Source organism: Vairimorpha ceranae (assembly GCF_000988165.1).
Source record: "Vairimorpha ceranae strain PA08 1199 chromosome Unknown NODE_3, whole genome shotgun sequence".
Taxonomy (NCBI): domain Eukaryota; kingdom Fungi; phylum Microsporidia; family Nosematidae; genus Vairimorpha; species Vairimorpha ceranae.
Window position 1 is genome coordinate 126,936 of NW_020169298.1, and position 16,086 is coordinate 143,021.

At 25.3% G+C, this 16,086-nt stretch overlaps 14 protein-coding genes across 14 annotated transcripts; 9 read left to right on the forward strand and 5 right to left on the reverse strand.

Moving 5' to 3' along the window:
* Window positions 1–811: 811 nt before the first annotated feature.
* AAJ76_3000127747 (suppressor of g2 allele of skp1) lies at window positions 812–1,252 on the forward strand (the record flags this gene model as incomplete). Its single annotated transcript, XM_024475037.1, has 1 exon — window positions 812–1,252. The coding sequence occupies one exon, from the start codon at window positions 812–814 to the stop codon at window positions 1,250–1,252; it is 441 nt and encodes a 146-aa protein (XP_024332202.1).
* A 1,151-nt stretch (window positions 1,253–2,403) lies between these two features.
* AAJ76_3000129339 (protein phosphatase pp2a regulatory subunit b) lies at window positions 2,404–3,489 on the forward strand (the record flags this gene model as incomplete). Its single annotated transcript, XM_024475038.1, has 1 exon — window positions 2,404–3,489. One exon carries the CDS (start codon window positions 2,404–2,406, stop codon window positions 3,487–3,489), a length of 1,086 nt encoding a protein of 361 aa, XP_024332203.1.
* Window positions 3,490–3,626: 137 nt separating this feature from the next.
* On the forward strand, window positions 3,627–3,773 carry AAJ76_3000130562 (hypothetical protein; the record flags this gene model as incomplete). The annotated part of the gene is made up of 1 exon (XM_024475039.1): window positions 3,627–3,773. One exon carries the CDS (start codon window positions 3,627–3,629, stop codon window positions 3,771–3,773), a length of 147 nt encoding a protein of 48 aa, XP_024332204.1.
* Window positions 3,774–3,991: 218 nt separating this feature from the next.
* Window positions 3,992–5,356, forward strand: AAJ76_3000130927 (6-phosphogluconate dehydrogenase; the record flags this gene model as incomplete). The annotated part of the gene is made up of 1 exon (XM_024475040.1): window positions 3,992–5,356. One exon carries the CDS (start codon window positions 3,992–3,994, stop codon window positions 5,354–5,356), a length of 1,365 nt encoding a protein of 454 aa, XP_024332205.1.
* Window positions 5,357–5,598: 242 nt separating this feature from the next.
* Window positions 5,599–5,739, forward strand: AAJ76_3000132534 (hypothetical protein; the record flags this gene model as incomplete). Its single annotated transcript, XM_024475042.1, has 1 exon — window positions 5,599–5,739. The coding sequence occupies one exon, from the start codon at window positions 5,599–5,601 to the stop codon at window positions 5,737–5,739; it is 141 nt and encodes a 46-aa protein (XP_024332206.1).
* Window positions 5,740–5,782: 43 nt separating this feature from the next.
* Window positions 5,783–6,757, forward strand: AAJ76_3000132718 (hypothetical protein; the record flags this gene model as incomplete). Its single annotated transcript, XM_024475043.1, has 1 exon — window positions 5,783–6,757. The coding sequence occupies one exon, from the start codon at window positions 5,783–5,785 to the stop codon at window positions 6,755–6,757; it is 975 nt and encodes a 324-aa protein (XP_024332207.1).
* A 79-nt stretch (window positions 6,758–6,836) lies between these two features.
* On the forward strand, window positions 6,837–7,061 carry AAJ76_3000133772 (protein transport protein sec61 gamma subunit; the record flags this gene model as incomplete). The annotated part of the gene is made up of 1 exon (XM_024475044.1): window positions 6,837–7,061. The coding sequence occupies one exon, from the start codon at window positions 6,837–6,839 to the stop codon at window positions 7,059–7,061; it is 225 nt and encodes a 74-aa protein (XP_024332208.1).
* Window positions 7,062–7,126: 65 nt separating this feature from the next.
* AAJ76_3000134676 (nucleus export protein brr6) lies at window positions 7,127–7,741 on the reverse strand (the record flags this gene model as incomplete). The annotated part of the gene is made up of 1 exon (XM_024475045.1): window positions 7,127–7,741. The coding sequence occupies one exon, from the start codon at window positions 7,739–7,741 to the stop codon at window positions 7,127–7,129; it is 615 nt and encodes a 204-aa protein (XP_024332209.1).
* A 68-nt stretch (window positions 7,742–7,809) lies between these two features.
* On the reverse strand, window positions 7,810–9,231 carry AAJ76_3000136166 (trna pseudouridine synthase d; the record flags this gene model as incomplete). Its single annotated transcript, XM_024475046.1, has 1 exon — window positions 7,810–9,231. One exon carries the CDS (start codon window positions 9,229–9,231, stop codon window positions 7,810–7,812), a length of 1,422 nt encoding a protein of 473 aa, XP_024332210.1.
* An 11-nt stretch (window positions 9,232–9,242) lies between these two features.
* On the reverse strand, window positions 9,243–9,725 carry AAJ76_3000136660 (60s ribosomal protein l21; the record flags this gene model as incomplete). The annotated part of the gene is made up of 1 exon (XM_024475047.1): window positions 9,243–9,725. One exon carries the CDS (start codon window positions 9,723–9,725, stop codon window positions 9,243–9,245), a length of 483 nt encoding a protein of 160 aa, XP_024332211.1.
* A 41-nt stretch (window positions 9,726–9,766) lies between these two features.
* AAJ76_3000136702 (hypothetical protein) lies at window positions 9,767–9,973 on the forward strand (the record flags this gene model as incomplete). Its single annotated transcript, XM_024475048.1, has 1 exon — window positions 9,767–9,973. The coding sequence occupies one exon, from the start codon at window positions 9,767–9,769 to the stop codon at window positions 9,971–9,973; it is 207 nt and encodes a 68-aa protein (XP_024332212.1).
* A 454-nt stretch (window positions 9,974–10,427) lies between these two features.
* AAJ76_3000137363 (40s ribosomal protein s9) lies at window positions 10,428–10,994 on the forward strand (the record flags this gene model as incomplete). The annotated part of the gene is made up of 1 exon (XM_024475049.1): window positions 10,428–10,994. One exon carries the CDS (start codon window positions 10,428–10,430, stop codon window positions 10,992–10,994), a length of 567 nt encoding a protein of 188 aa, XP_024332213.1.
* Window positions 10,995–11,013: 19 nt separating this feature from the next.
* On the reverse strand, window positions 11,014–11,622 carry AAJ76_3000138557 (phosphatidylinositol transfer protein; the record flags this gene model as incomplete). Its single annotated transcript, XM_024475050.1, has 1 exon — window positions 11,014–11,622. The coding sequence occupies one exon, from the start codon at window positions 11,620–11,622 to the stop codon at window positions 11,014–11,016; it is 609 nt and encodes a 202-aa protein (XP_024332214.1).
* A 409-nt stretch (window positions 11,623–12,031) lies between these two features.
* AAJ76_3000142956 (rna helicase of the ski2 subfamily) lies at window positions 12,032–16,021 on the reverse strand (the record flags this gene model as incomplete). The annotated part of the gene is made up of 1 exon (XM_024475052.1): window positions 12,032–16,021. One exon carries the CDS (start codon window positions 16,019–16,021, stop codon window positions 12,032–12,034), a length of 3,990 nt encoding a protein of 1,329 aa, XP_024332215.1.
* Window positions 16,022–16,086: the final 65 nt, after the last annotated feature.

A 16,086-nucleotide genomic window follows, 5' to 3' on the forward strand; every position in this document is an offset into this window, starting at 1 on the left:
TATTCTGATTTGCACAATTATAAATACTTACGTGAGATTTTTTAAGAAAAAAAAAATTCAATTTGTATTTAAAAACACAACATTTTCTTACTGTAAAAACATTTAAAATCATAAAATTTGTTAGTGTTACCCCACCTAACAACTAAAATCTTTTGATTGGCAGTTCGAAAAAGTAAACACAAACAAAGGCTTTTTATTTTGTTTAACAAGGCTTACTCTGTTATGATTAATATATCAAATTTGGCTGTTGCATCTGTTTTAAAATTAATTGGAACTTATTTTAAAATTTTTAGTATCCATTGCAGTCTACCCTTTAAAACTACCAATAAATTATAGTTGTATTATTTGAAAACAATTCATTTTAATATATCAACAGTATACAACATTTTTAAATGAACTAATATTTGAATCTTTATTTTTACAATATAGAAAAACTCATTGTAAAACAAATGTTTTAACCTTTTAAATCAAAGAATTTTTCTTATTTGTCTTTAATCAGTTAAATAAACCTGTAAAGTTATAATTTATTTTTATATGTAAAAAATAATTTTTGGTGTTTGTTAGAATAAATATACTTAAAAAATTCTATAATTTCGATCTTAAAACATTTTAACTGTAAAATAAAATAATAAAAGCATCCAAAGTTTTTACACTTCAAGACTTTTATTTATTTTATAAAGGTTACAGATGGATAGCTTTTGCTTTAGTAATGCAAATCTTTTATATAAATTGCTAGCTCTTAGATTTTAATAGGTCATCTTAAGTATCTCAACATAAGTCTTTTTTTAAATTTTTCTTTTCCCCTTTTTACATGGAATTTGCAGAAACCAAAACATCAGTATTTCTGTTTTTATATGACAATTCTATTGACACTTCTCGTATTTCACTTAATAATCCCAAATCTTTATTTATTACGCCTTATAAATCCATTGATTTATATAAAGAAGTAACACACATACAAAAAATAAAGGTTCATACAAAATGCGTAGAAATTATTTTAGTAAAAAAAGTACCGAGTAAGTGGTATACACTTTCAGGACCAGAAAACATTGATGAAAAGAAACAGGAACAAAAAGTGATAGAAGAGAATGATATAACACAGGATGATGACATCATGAAGGTTTTAAGTAAAATTTACCAGAATGGTGATGAAAACACAAGAAGAGCAATGGAAAAATCTTTTATAGAAAGTGATGGCACAGTTTTATCTACAAATTGGGAAGATGTAAAAAATAAAAAATATGAACAATAATATTTTTTTAGTGTTTTGTTTAAACATTGTTTATTACATAATAAAGATTTAAAAAAAATATAAATTTTAAATCGTTTAGTGTTAATTTATAAATAAATATACACCTTTTCCGAAATACTGTAATATTCTTAGTCTAGTTTATTTTGTCTACTGTAATTTTATATTTTTCTTTGTTAAAATTTTAACATTATTGTTTACCTCATTAAAATAAATTATTTGTACGACAATGACATGATGTTTCTAAAATAAAAATTTAAATTGTGTTTTGTAATGTTATATTAAAATCATACTAGACATTAATGATATAAAGATTATTAAATGTTTTCCTAAACATATAAAAAAAAACACTTAGAAGTGTATCAATGTTAAATTACAATCAAAAAAAAACATCTTTTTAAACACCATTTAAAAAATACCATTTTGCATGTTTTAGATAGGCCTACAAAGGTTGATAAGTATTATAAACATAGTAAAAAAACAATTAATTGCTGTACAATGAATTTGATATAATTTAAAGTTTTTCAGAACAGAACAAAAATGTATGTGATTAGAATCTTTAATTTTAATATTTTTTTATAATAAATGGTACAACCAAGCACAGATGAAATCTATATTCTTGCGGGCATAAGCTTTAAAATTGTATTTAAATAATTAAAGTTGCATAAAAAATAGGATATAAATTAGATATATATATCTATGTTAAAGTTCAATGTCTTTTAATTTCTGGTCAAAAAATTTATGTAGAAGAAACACTTATCTTTAATAAACATCTAAGTAGCTCTGCTAGACACGGTCACGTTTCGGAATATTATATTTTATAGTAAGAAGACATTGACATGTCACAAGAAAAGATTAAAGTGGAGTTTTAATATGAATTAAAAACTAGTATATATTATTTAAACTATTAAAATCTTTATTGTGATTTTAAGTATAAAATTAAGCTTTATAATTTTTTTTGTTTATGCAACTTCTGTAAATTTAAATTTAGCACTAAGAATTGTTTAACAATTTGTTGTTTAGTAAACAAACAAATTATAATTGCAGATAGTTTACAAAGTATTTTGCTTTGACAAATCATGTCAATAGAAGTTTTATGTGTCACATATTTTTCTTAAAAAATTTAAAATTCAGGGCAGTTAAAATTTAAGGAAATGTGGATAAACAGAAATAAAATTACAATTTCACAGTCCTCTAGAAAATCTAAGTCTGAAATTTCAAATGTTTTGTACAAAAAGCATTTATACATAGGAACAGAAAGTGGAACAGTTGAATGTTATTCTCCTGCTAAGATTTACGAAACAGAATATTTTCAAAAAAAAATTGATTATTTGGAAAGTTGTGATATACAAGCCAAAATAACAGCTTTTGATTTTATGGAAACAGGTGGAATAACAACTACTACTTTTGTAAGCAATGAAAGAAATATAAGAGTTTTTGATGTAAGAAATAATCTATCAACAATCGATAATATAAATAATGTACCAGGTGGCACTTATTCACATGAACTTGTTAAAGAGTTTACTAATATTCATGCATACATTTGTAATTCAATATCTTTAAACAATGATAATCAATTTTTTATATCTTCTGATTACTTAGCTATAAATTTATGGAGACCTGATAGATTAGAAGGTTGTTACAATCTACTAAATATAAAACCTCTTAAGAATACTGATCTGGTGTATGTAATTAACACTTGTAAATTTAGTCCATATTTAAATACAATTTTTGGGTATTCAACCACCAATGGAGAAATAACTTTTAATGATCTTAGAGAGTCATCAAAATCATCTAAAATATTAAAAATTTTATCAAAAGATTCTGAAATCAAGGATGCTGCTTTTAAACCTATTTCTGATTTTTCGTTTGTTAATGATAATTTAGTCGTTAATAGAAGTCTTAATAATGTAGCTTTAATTGATTTACGCAACGTAGAAAAAGATATTTTTAAAGTGACTGTATCAGAGAAAATAAGTACAAATCCAGGAATATTGGATTCTGATGCGATATATGAAAAATTTAAAATTGCAGAAAATGGAAAATATGCTTTTACAGGAACATTTGACAATAAAGTGTACTGTATTAATTTACAAACAGGAGAAAAAGAAGTTGTGGTGCTTGATATTAAACATAGATCTAATGAGCTTAACAAAACAAAATTTGTGGCTGCCAAAGAAAATGGCTTTTTTGTTTCATATGGCAACGTGATATACGAATATATTGACGAGAATTTATAATTAATAGAACAAATAAATTATCCAATTCTTATGACGATATTTTATAAATTTATAATAAAAGTTTAAATGAATTTATCAAATATATATTTTTTTATTATCAATTGACAACGTGTACGATTCTACTAATATTGAAGGGCATGCAAGAGAAAGTCAAAAAGTTTATTATAAATGATAGGCATTGCAATAACAAAAGGATATTTTTAATATTTAGCATACATTTTAAAGAAAATGGAACGACCAACGGGGAAGTGCTTAAAATTAAAGGCACAGCAATAATTACATAAAATTAAAATGTTTATGTAACATATTCTAAGGTAAATCTTTTTGATAAAAATCTGTAATTGATTAACTTTATTTTACATTTTAATAAAATAGTTTATCACAATTATAATTGATTATTTTTAAAAATCGTTACGACACATTATTGCACCAGTACTTAATTAATTTTGATTTTATTTGTTAAACATAAGTTTATAAAAAATTCCAAACCTTTTTGTCGTAAATGGAAGTTGGTTTAATAGGTTTAGGGAACATGGGGAAAAATCTTGCAAAAAATCTGGATGACAAAGGATATAAGTTACATGTGTTCAACCGTACATATGCTAAAACAGAATTACTTGTAAAAGAAAATCCGAATATTATTCCTTACAAAACAATCAAAGATCTTGCAAATAGTTTTAAGAATCGAAAAATCATTTTTATAATGTTAACTGCGGGAAAAATAATTGATGATATATGTGATGAACTGTCAGAATATTTTTCTGAAGATGATATAGCAATAGATTTAGGGAATTCTAATTTCTTAGATACTATTCGCAGAAGTAAAACTTACAAATTTAATTTTGTCGGTGCCGGTATTTCAGGTGGTGAACTCGGTGCCAGGTACGGTGGATCACTAATGGCTGGATGTACAGCAAATGTGTGGGAATCTGTAAAAAAAATATTTGAAGATTTATCGACTGATTCACTGATTTCTAATACTAAGTGTTGTGAAAGGTTTGGTAATGATGGTGCAGGACATTTTGTAAAAATGGTTCATAATGGAATTGAATATTGTGATATGGATGTAATATCTGAATCGTATAATATATTAAAACAACTAGGCAACGATAATGAAAAGATATCTAAACTATTTTTAACATGGAATGAAAATAAATTAAAAAGTTATTTACTAGAAATAGCTGGTAAGATATTAGTAAAGAAAGAGAAAGAAGAATATCTTATTGACAAAATTGAGGATTCTGCTCAACAAAAAGGGACAGGAAAAGCTTGCATTATTGAGGCAGTTGAATTAAATGTACCGGCTATAACAGTAGTAGAAGCGACATTTTCTCGTGTTATAAGTTCAAGAAAATCTGTTAGGGAAGAATTGAGTAAAAAACTTAAATTTAACATTAAAAATGATATTTTGATTAACGAAGATGATATACATAATAGTATATATCTCTGTAGGGCTATTTCTTACATACAAGGGTTTAATTTATTGAGAGCAGCATCTGATAAATATAAATGGAATAAGAATATGGATGATGTGTGCGACGTATGGAGCAATGGATGTATTTTAAGAGGTGCTTTCCTTAAAACAATGAAAAAAATAACTGAAGAGCGTAATTATGATTACGAATTGGCTAATACATTCATAAATATTTACAATGAAAACATTGATAGTTTAAAAAGGCTTATTTTACATGCATCGGAAAAAGGAATACCAATACCTACTATTTCATCTTGTTATAATTATATTATGGGAATGAGAGAAGCAGATAGCAATGGAAATATGATTCAATGTATGAGAGATTGTTTTGGTGGGCATACTGTTATTTTTAAGGGAGAAAAGGAAGCGAGGCATATTGATTGGCTTGAATAAAAGTTTACATTATTAATTATTGTAGTTATGTTACATATCTATCTATTTGATTTTTAAAAAATAATAATATTCTATATCTTTTAAAGTGTTAATGTATTATAAAACCCTAAAATATTTCAAATGTCTCAAAGATAAATGATCTACAATAAACCATTTTATTCAAATATATTTTACAGCATTAAAAATTCATTATATTGATGACAATATTTACCGATGTAAAAATTAAGATATTCAATCCCTAAATGTTTGAAAAACTTAAAGAATTAGAAGCTACACTAAAAAATTTTAGAAAAGGTGAACTAAATACAAGTGACACACCTGTCACATCAATAGTGTGTCCAAAATATTTTAGTAAAGAAGAATACATTGAACTTATTGAATAATAAATATTTTTTATACTTTTTATTTTTCAACCCCAATTTATAAATGATTAATGGAAAAAACATGTTTACATTCCAAATAAGAAAGTTAAGATCACAGAAAGAGTTTAATAGCATTATTCCCGATGATCCAAGTAATATATTTGAGTATACTGGTAAAAAGAGAAAAATTGTTAATTTTGATAATATTTTTGTTAAGGGCAAACAAAAAACGAAACCTGTCAAAAATGTCGAATTTAACAATAAAGTTATACAAACAAACAAACTATTATTTACGAAAAATATAAAAAAGTCGAATGGCATAAATAAAAATGTTAAAAAGATTGATTTTGATAATGCTTTATTACGAAGTAGTAGTAAATGTCGAACTGAAATTTCTAAAGAAAATTTGAGTAATAAAAAATTAACAAAAAATGGTAAAATGCAGCCTGTTACATTTGTTTTACCTTCCACTAGTACTTTTGTTGAGCATTCGATTGAAGTCGTAAATGTTAATAAAAAAGAGAAAGAATCACAGTTTAAATCGGAATTGCCTATGCCTATAATAAAAGATGATACTATGTATCCTCTTACAATTGGTGATTGTACAACAGTTACTGATGTTATATTGTTATTTACCAAAACAGAAAAGAGCAATTATTCTACTAAACTTAAAGATTTGTTAGTTAATAATAAAAATATGTTTAATTCTATTTGTGAAGATGAGTTAAAGGATTTAGAAAACAAGATAGAACAGGTAGATATACAAAAAGATAAGTGGTATAGAGTTAAAAGTAAAGTCATAAAAGAGAATTTTATTGATCTATCAGTTTATACTAAAGAATCATTTACTGAGGAAAATTTATTTTTAGAAGATTTTGATATGACTACAATAGGTTTTATAAAAAATAATATGAAAAATTATCTTGTAAATTTGACAGAAAGATTAAATGAAATAGAAGAGAAAATATTTAGTCTAACAAAAAATGAGCAAAGGTTAGATCCAATTATTCTTCTTAATGCATTGACTAAATATAATTAATAATTATGATTTAATAAATAAAGATATGTTTATTTTACATGAACTGTTCGTATTTTATACAAAAATTATTTTACCCCCAATGAATAGCTGTAAACAAAAAAAGAGCTCTTATTTTTCTTTTATACCGAACGAAATTTTATGTATTAAAAATTTCTGGAATAAGTTAGTGCATCCTTCTAAGAAAGAATTTTTAACCTCGATAAGATTACAAGCAACAGCGATAGGATTAGTTGGAATTGTAGGATATGTAATTAAATTAATACATATTCCTATTAACAATATTTTAGTAAATAAACCCAATTAAATTTATTAACATTTACTTTTTAAATAGCTAAAATTTACTCTTTATATCTAAAAGTATTACTTCCTCTACTTCCTTCTAAATTTTAAATATATAATCAAAAAAAAACTTAAAACACCCAAACTTTTCCAGGAAATTCTATCTATAAAACCATTGCAAACATCACCCAATACTTCAAATAACACACTTGTATATTTTATACTTCCAGTATTTATAATACATTCCCACTCACTGCATATTTTTTCGAGTGCTGGAACCCTAGTAGATTTATTACATTTATTTATTTTAAAATTTTTACGTGCTGTTTCAGTCAGCTTTTGCAATTCAAATTTCTTTACATTTATTTTGTGCATAATATCTTTCTGTAAAAAGAAAAATAATTGAATTAATAAATACATAAGTAAGAGTGAAAGAAATATATCTGTGAGGTAAAAAATATATTTATAGCATAAACCAAAATTAATATTTGTAAGCTTTTTAAAAATACTAGTTTGTCTTTCTTTTTGTATTTTTTTATTATTTACATCATTAGAGTTGATTGTAGGCAGATATTTAATAATTTCTGTGCAATCCAAATCTATTCTATTTCTTTTTATAGGAGATAAGTATTCACATGTCTTTTGTTTTCTTGGTTGTGTTACTTCCCATTTAAAGTCGTGTTCAACGTCCATAGGAATGTTCATGTCGAAGGGTAAAAAAATATGTGATTTTTTAAGAGAAGTTTATTGCTGAAATTCTTTGATAAAATAAATTATAATTCTCTAAGTGCCATTGTAGCATAACATGAAGAGTTAAGCTCAAAAGATACTACAAAATCCGTACCATCCTGCCATGCTAAAACATTCTTAGCTTTTTCTAAAACTTTACGTTCACCGCCTTTTAAAAGCTTATCATTCATTTTCTGTAATTTTAGTACAGAATCAGAAAAATCTTGTTTGGTTTCAATAAATTTATTGACATCTTTGTTAAATAAAAAACTTTGATAAGAATGTAAATATAACATCCTAATTTCTCTTCTCATACTAAGTACTATTTGTTTATAATCTACTTTCTTTTGGTAAAGTAATTTTTTAAAAATAAATCTTTCTGTATTGTCACATTTTCTTAGACATTCTTCAAAATTTTTTTCTATAAAATCCGCATATCCTTTACTATTTTTAATTATAAGATTAATAGCCTCTTCATACTCTTTATTAAGAATCTTTTCCCCTACAATGTGATTATTTTTTGCTTTACCAAATCTTTGAGGTCCATAATAATTAATAAATCCGTTTTCTATATTTTTATACTTTAAATCAGCCGCATTTCTAATTTTTATTGTAAATTTATTGCCTTTAAGGTCACCTAGTCTTTTAGAATGTCCCCCTTTAATGTTATAAATACCAATACATGATTTATATTGTTCATTATTTACTGTAGTTTCTTTTTTTATGTCATCAAAAATTTGCTGTTCATCTCCGGTAATTTCTATATCCTCTAGAAATTTAATTACACGAAGAATATCATAATCTTTATTTGTACATTCTGTATATTCAAATACAAAATTTAATAAATTATTAATATTTGTTTTGCAACTGACTTCTTGATAAGTAATTGCTTTTTTATCTTTGTTTCCGGCGAATGACACCGAGCAACCAATATTACGTTCAATAAATTTACAAGCATCCACTGTATTCATCATAACCTTTTTTAACACAAAATTGTATGTATTTGAATGTGATCTTTCAAATATAAATTGATCATCAATAGTTTTAGTATTAATAAACAAGTTATAAGATAAATAATTATGTAAATTAGTCCTTAGTTCCTTATCTTTTATTATAATAGGTTTATAATCCAAATCTTTGTACAGAGATTTAAGAGTATTTAAATCATAATCTTTATTAAAATCACTACAACAAATAAAATTTGTGATATCTTCTTCAGTTCTTGGCTCAGTTAACAAATATATCATTAAATTTATAGATTTAATATATTCCTGTAGGTTAATCACTGGTGATACATCACACAATATGTTGTTACTTGTTATTTCTTGTACAATAAAATCTTCAGGTTTTTCTTTTATTTGTAAATCAAGTTCGTCCCTGCTTTCGTTAAAAAAATATTTTATTTCTAGTGCAGGATCCATGGGATAAAAATCATGCAAAAATTTTATTTTATATTTTTTTAGCATAAAAATAAAAATTAATAAATTTTAATAAATGGCTCATAAGCTACTTTTACTGGAACATTTTTAGATAAATCAAGTACAAACTCTTCTCTGGGTCCTTCTTCCTTCTGCCTAATATATTCTGGTTTCACTCCATTTTTTCTTGCTTCTTCTAAAATCTCCCTATTTTTCTTAACTCTTTCCAAAAAGGCATCTCTTCCTTTGTATCTTTTAAGATGTTCAACTCGCACAAAAATAGTTTTAACCGACAATCTACCGTTTACTTTTTTATGTAGAACTACACCAACTGATTTAGGATTAACAGTAAAGACTCTTCCAGTACGACCATGGTAATATTTAAAAGGCATACCTTTATGAATAGATGGGTTTATATTAATAGTCACATAATCCCCAATTCTGTATGTAGCAAGGTATACACTCAACCCGGGAGTACCATGCTTTCTAAATGGCTGTTTAAGAAGTTGACGAGTTTTTCTTCGATATCCACCTGCTGACATTTTAGGGGTTGAATTAAAAAAATATTTGAAATCCTAATAAAATGAAATCAAAAGATCTACCAAATTTAAATAAATTTGTGAATAAAATGATAAAAGTTAAAACAGGAAAAGGCACAACATTTAGTGGATTATTGAAAGGACATGATGCTTTTATGAATATAGTACTTAATAGAGAAGAGGAATACAGTTATATTGTAATTAGAGGAGATAATATTATAAATATTGAACTTGTAGAAGATAGAAAATAAAAATATTGTTAATTTTTAATGTAATTTTAAAAAAAGTACTGTAGTTCTAAGTAAAAAATGTGAAAATTTAAAGAATATTATAAAAACAATAAAATAGTAAAATATTGGGTTTTTTACGAGTATAAGTTTCTTATAAATATTTTTTTATGTAAAAGTATGTCTGTTTATAAAAATTTTTTATATTTAAAAAAATAGAAATAAATGAAACATAAAATGAATGATTGGAAATATAAAATAAAGATTGGAAATATAAAATGATTAAGCCTTAGAAATTAGCTTATTATTTATCTCTTAAGGGGATAAAGTAAAGGTCTTTAGAAAATGCCTTAACAATTATACACCAATCTTAGTAATATATTCAATATTAATATTACAAGTTTAAAAAGCGATAAATTGTAAGGAACATATATTTTTTATGCACAAATTTTTTTGTGTTAAATTTTTTACCCCTCAAATGGCTAACCAATATTCAAAAAGACTTGTTCACAGGCCCAGGAATCCTTTTGAAAAAGATCGACTGATTAAAGAAATGCAAATTGTAGGAAAATTTGGATTAAAAAATAAACATGAGCTTAGGCTTGTAGAAAAAATTTTTGCTAATGATAAAAAAGAAGCCCGTCTGCTTCTTACTTCTTTAAATATTGAAGATCTTTGTATTAATGCTAGAAATTTATTACATAAATTATGCACTAATGGAGTTCTTAGTGGAATTGATTTGACTTCTAAGGAAGAAATCCACAATGGTCTTAACAGTATTTTAGATTTAACTATTGATAATTATTTAGAGAGAACATTACAGTACAGAGTGTATTCTGCAGGACTAGCCAAGTCTGTTCACCATTCTAGATGGTTAATTACTAAAGGACAGATTAGCATACAAGGAGTGGTAATTAAAAGGCCCAATTATGTTGTTAAAGCCGATGAAGAAGCATTCGTAGAAATTACATCATATTCTTGGTCTAACAATACTAAGATTACTAAAAGTCAAAAGAAAAAAGCTAAAAATGGAGATGAAGAATAAATTATTTATTTAATGTATTTTAATCGTATAATTCATTTTCTAATTTATCTAATTCTACTACACTTATGTCACACCATTCATCCTTAAGATTGACTACTAGCTGGTGGTGTTCAAGTATTTGATTTTTCATGCTTTCAGAAATTTCGTGTGCAATCCATCCCATCATCCAATTATTAATTTCTACATCTATACGTTTGTAACATTTAATATAATCATCTCCATTAGAATAATCTACTACTTCTAGTTCCATATCAGGATAAGGATTTTCAGTCGTGATACGTGTTTCAATCTTCACATTAAAAACATCATGTGAAAAATGATTATTTTTATAAGAAGTTTCTATAAGTTTATCACTATAGTGCGATATTTCTGTAAGAATACATGCTGCATCTGGTATACATTTCCTAACAATTGTAGGTATTTTAGAATGAAGATGTAAATATTTTATTGTTGTATTTACCTTCCCAAGTGTGTCATGTACATTAGATTCTTTTTTTATTAGTGTAATTTTATAACCTTGGGATTTTTCCTTCTTATATTTATGTATTGATGCATATCTGTTACCGTTATTATATTCTGATTTCTTTAGTGGCAGTTTTAATTCATAAAGCTTTGAAATTTTTGTCATCTTGTTTTTTGTAAATTTTAATATAAAATAAAAAAGAATGACAAATAAAAATTAAATATTTTAATTTATCAATAAAAAAACATTAAAAGCACAAATAATTTTATATTTCACATTTAACATATAAAGAAATTTAGATTATGTATAAAAGATATGTTATGTAGTTTACATACTCTAGTAGAATTAAAATGTATTTATTAAGTTATATTTGATAAATTTTTAGGTGTAGATAACCTTTGGCACATTAAATCACTAATGTCATAGAAATCTTATAGAAATATTTAACAAGTCTTTGCTTAGTAGTATATGTTAGACATATACAAGTTAAGATATTTAATAATAAAATATTACAACAATATGAAATAATTATCATTACAGATAAAATTAGTATTTAGTAATCAAAATAGTTTAATTAAGCAAATATTGATTTGAATTTAGGCTCAAATATCGCATAAAAATTAATCACTTTTTTAAGTGTAATTCCATCCAATTGATATTTATTGTACCATCTAATAATACTTAATAGTAAATTGTTAATAACACTTAGTGATTTAAATAAATCTGCTGACCTGACCCTGTTCTCATTAACTATCTTATTGACTGACTTACCTTTAAAGAAATCTAACAAATATGAATTTTTAGGATAATCGAGATAATTTACCTGAAAATAAGACAGTAATGTAAATATCTGCTTCTTAGAATAAATTTGTAATCCTTTCAATATGAAATTGTAGAAATTAGAAGATATATTTATATTTTGTTCATTAATCTTTTTACAGAATTTATAAATGTTATCATCTAAAGGTGGTAAAACATAATCATTTTCAAATAGCAAAGGTTTGACTTCAAAGAGATGTGCTAGTGTATTCATAAAATTTTGTGGATCAAAATTAATAAGTTTCTGGTCTAGTAAAATGGCTAAAATGAAAATAGAAGGATCAGAATCTCTATTTGAGATAACAAGATCATTCAGATAGCTATTTTTATTAAAATAAATATTTAAAATTTCAATCTGGTTGTTAACTAAATCTCTTCTATATTTTTCAGATGTAAAAATGCCACTAAGATCATATTTAGAATTAATATTTAAATTTTCTATTTTTTTCTCTAAATCATAACCATATGTTTTTTCTAGTAACGGATATTTAATAAGTGATTCTTTAATATTAAACCCTACAAAACTAGTATTAGTGTATGTATAGACCCCTTTTATATTTGGTAATCTTGAGACCATAAGATTTTGTACTCTTCTTTGGGGTATTCCCATAAATACAATATTTCCTAATGTATCAAATCCTCTTCTGCCCGCACGACCGGCCATCTGTTTGAAATTGAGAGGATCTAACAAAAGACTATCCCCTGCAAATACAACAGTTCTACAAGGCATGTTTATACCAAGAGCCAGAGTATCTGTAGCAAAAAGAACCCTAAGGTGTTTCTGTCGGAACAAAATTTCTGCAACATTTCTATACTTTCGATTCATCTGCTCGTGATGTACTCCTATACCCCTGTATAACATATCAATAAATTCAGGTCTAGTGTTTTTGATGTATCTCGTTTCTTCCTCTAATTCATAATCTGTGACTTTAGTAACTGGATCGAGATACGTAAATTTAATATTCTTTTTATCGGTCTTATATTCAAAATTCTTCTCTGCTTCTAGAGATTCTTCAATCCACGCATCCTTAGACTTTTCAATATCTCGCGTTCTTTTGGCTTCTTTTTTTATTTTTTCTATCACTCTATTCCTTTTAATATCAATATCCATATTTTCTAATTTTTCATATACTTTAATTGCCATTCTATTAATAAAATCTCTGTCTGTATTAAAGACAATACAAGGAAGCATGTTGTTATTTTTTAAATCATCCAATAAAGACATAATATTGTCTAAAATGTAATCTTCTGTAAATTCATTAATATTATCAAATGCTTTCTTACTATCTTTAGTTTGTAACTTGTATATTTTCTTTACCTGTTTTTCCGATAAATCATTATTTTTAATTAAATTTTCAAAATAATTTAATAAATGTTTTTCGTAATCTTTAACATCTTTTTTTGTAATAATATTACTAGTAAAAAATTTTTCTGGTACCAAAGGATACAGTAATTCTTTCTGTTCTTTTGTTAACACCGTACACAATGAATCAAATAAATAAAGTAGTTCTTCAGGCAAAAAACTTATATCATTTCCAAATCCGAATTTTTTAATATGCTCATAAGAATACGCAAATAGATTATTTATAGGAACAATATTATTTGAATATACATACGGTTTTAACTCACAATATCTTTCGGTGTGAAGAACCAATTCACATTCACGATTTTTTGATTTTTCAATTTCAGAAACCCATTCGTAAAATCCATTTAAATTTCCTAATGTTGCACTTAATACTAATAATGGACACGGACTAAGATGGAAAATTCTTTCTATAGGACTTCCCATTTCTTCTGAACTAATTTTATGAACTTCATCAATAATTATATATTTAATTCTAGAAAGAATATTTTCTGGTGGAGAATTAAGTATTGATTCTAAAAGTGATGGAATTGTTATAAGAACTTGACAATTGTAAGGATCTTTAGTAAAATCCTTCAACAATGACCCTTGAATGCTTGTTCTGACATTAACTTTTGGGGAAAATCTAGCATAAATATCTGCAGAAACCTGGTTTGCTAATGCTTTTGTTGGTAGACAAAATATAACCATGTCTTTGTCACTATTTCTTAATATTTTTTCTATGGCATAAAAACAAATAAATGTTTTTCCAGAACTTGTTGGTGCTGCAATAATTGCACTTTTATTTTCATCAACTAAATCTAAAAGCCGCCTTTGCCATGCATCAGGTTCAAAAAGTACACGCGAATCTTTTTTAGAACCAAGATTTCTTTTAAGTTTATCACCCGTATGTTTTAGCTGAAAACAGATATCATAATCACTTGGCGCAGATGTATCATCAGTAAAAAATTCCAACTTTAAATCCAAATTATTTTTTTCTACAATCTCATGCACTGTGGCCTCAAAACCACAATCAATAAGTTTTTGTAAAACAAATTGTGAGGTTTCTTCTGAATCCAAAAATTTATTTACATACTCTAAGCAATTTAAATAACACGGAATTATTTTACGTTCATCACAATTTTCTGCTCTTTTTTCTAAATTCCAAATATCTGCATAATATTCTATTTTAAGCAAAAGCAATCTTTTATAAATTGTCAAATTTTCAGTGTAAACACCTTCTAATAAATTTTTCTTTGTAACCACATCTGCATTTTTATACTTTTGATAAAAATTTCGAAGCCAAATTTTATCATTTTCTTTTTGTTTATCTGCCAATCTTTTCATATTTGTGTCAATAATTTCTTGCTGTTTTTTAGACACTTTTTTCTTTTTAATGTCTTTAGATTTAACAATAGGGGAAAATAATAATTTTCCGTTAAACAATGATTCTGCAGATTTTTGAATATTTTTTAAATGTATAAAATTAGACTTTTCATTAGTTTGCTTAGCTGTAACCAAATAATCAATTTCATACTTTTCAGGTTTGTATTGCATCATTTTAACATCTTTATTTTCTATAAACGGGTAAAATTTATCATCAATTTTCTCACCATCTGAGAACAAAAGTCTTCCGTCAAATTTAAATACAAAAAAGTCTTCTTCTTGCTTTTTACAAATCAAAAATTTATAAATTAAATCACACATATTTATATCAATACACTGATCATTAACTTTATAACAATTGTAATCCATTTCTGTATCAAATAAATTCTCAATTTTTTTAAGATCTAAAGAAGAATTAATTTTTTTTATTTCCCTGTTTATATCCTCTTCAAGTTCACTCATGCTAATATCAATTTTTTCAGAAGAAATAAAATCTGTAAAAATTTCATCTGTATTTTTCGTAAAAAGTGGATTATAAATAAAAGTGTATATAAATGGTGTTCTAATCTCTAAATTATCTAAAAACCCTATATATAAATTTTTTGTAGCACACAAAAATAAAAAATTTTGAGATCTTTCTGATTGATCTCCTAAAACTAAAGCTACTCTTTCATTTTTTATATAATCATTCAATTCAATAAAATTTTTACATTCATAAAAACTTTTAATAAACTCAATAATGACTTTTGTGTAAATGTCCAAATCTTTATAATCAAAGAAAATTGTAATAACATCAAATCCACTTGTTTTTAGATTTGACACTAAAAAATTAAATCCATGATAAATTGTGTGTAAAGGAAGTGTCTTTATATCTAAATTGTAATTTCTACACAAGTAAGAAATAAGACCATTTCCATGGATTATTAAATGACCGATGCCTGTAAATTGTAAACTTATATTTGCAAAAGCCGGAATTTCTGTTTTAAAATATTTTAAAAAAGATTTTTCTAGCGACATATGAAGGGTGAAATTAAAAATAAAAAAAAATTACATGAGAGACATTTGCAACATGATTACTTTTG